This window comes from Fukomys damarensis, unplaced genomic scaffold (genome assembly GCF_012274545.1).
Source record: "Fukomys damarensis isolate Sample0158 unplaced genomic scaffold, DMR_v1.0_HiC HiC_scaffold_17, whole genome shotgun sequence".
In the NCBI taxonomy this organism is placed as follows: Eukaryota; Metazoa; Chordata; class Mammalia; order Rodentia; family Bathyergidae; genus Fukomys; species Fukomys damarensis.
This window is the reverse complement of record NW_022900929.1, coordinates 36,044,598-36,045,043: the sequence shown is the minus strand read 5'-3', so window position 1 is coordinate 36,045,043 and position 446 is coordinate 36,044,598. Positions and strand designations below refer to the sequence as shown.

The following is a 446-nucleotide window of genomic DNA, read 5'->3' as shown; positions in this document are numbered from 1 at the left end:
ACCCGCAGACCTGGGTGACTCCAGGAAAGAGAATCGGCCTCCGAGTCGTGGTGCCAAGGCTCTGCGCCAGGGTCCAGCGTGACCAGTACTCGGGGGCTGGGCGCCCAGAGTCGATGAGGAAGGAGAGGAAAGCCCAGCTGTTAACGAGAGGGGGTTTCAGGCTCCGCAGGGAGGCAGGACGCCCCAACCGCCCAGCTCTACACTGAAGTCAGACCCAGAGGCGAGGCCATCTCGGGTGCCCTGGTCTGTCCAGCAGTGCACCCCAGGATCCCTGCCTATGGGACACGACTCCTTCGGGCTCCAAACGCTACTCCCTCTGGAAGTAGCACGCCCCGATAGAGGTTCTGCGTCCCATGCTAGCACCCCAAAGCTCCAGAGCCTCATGGTCACCCCAGATGCCCGCAGCCCAAACCCTTCCCCCGCCCCCTCGCGCAGCGCGACGCCGC

General features: G+C 65.2%; 1 protein-coding gene across 5 annotated transcripts in view; it reads right to left on the bottom strand.

The window, feature by feature from the left end:
- Positions 1-446, bottom strand: part of Bmf (Bcl2 modifying factor) — a 21,262-nt gene that overhangs the window by 17,033 nt on the left and 3,783 nt on the right. For 4 of the 5 annotated variants that reach the window (XR_780383.3, XR_002025379.2, XM_033765015.1 and 1 more), the window contains one exon: positions 11-137. The exons of the other annotated variant lie outside the window; for it this stretch is intronic. Coding sequence is in view for 2 of the 4 variants with exons in the window: in XM_033765015.1 (XP_033620906.1) it covers positions 11-137 (127 nt within the window). In the remaining 2 variants the exon portion in view is untranslated. The remainder of the gene's footprint in view (positions 1-10; positions 138-446) is intronic. 5 annotated transcript variants of the gene reach the window in all.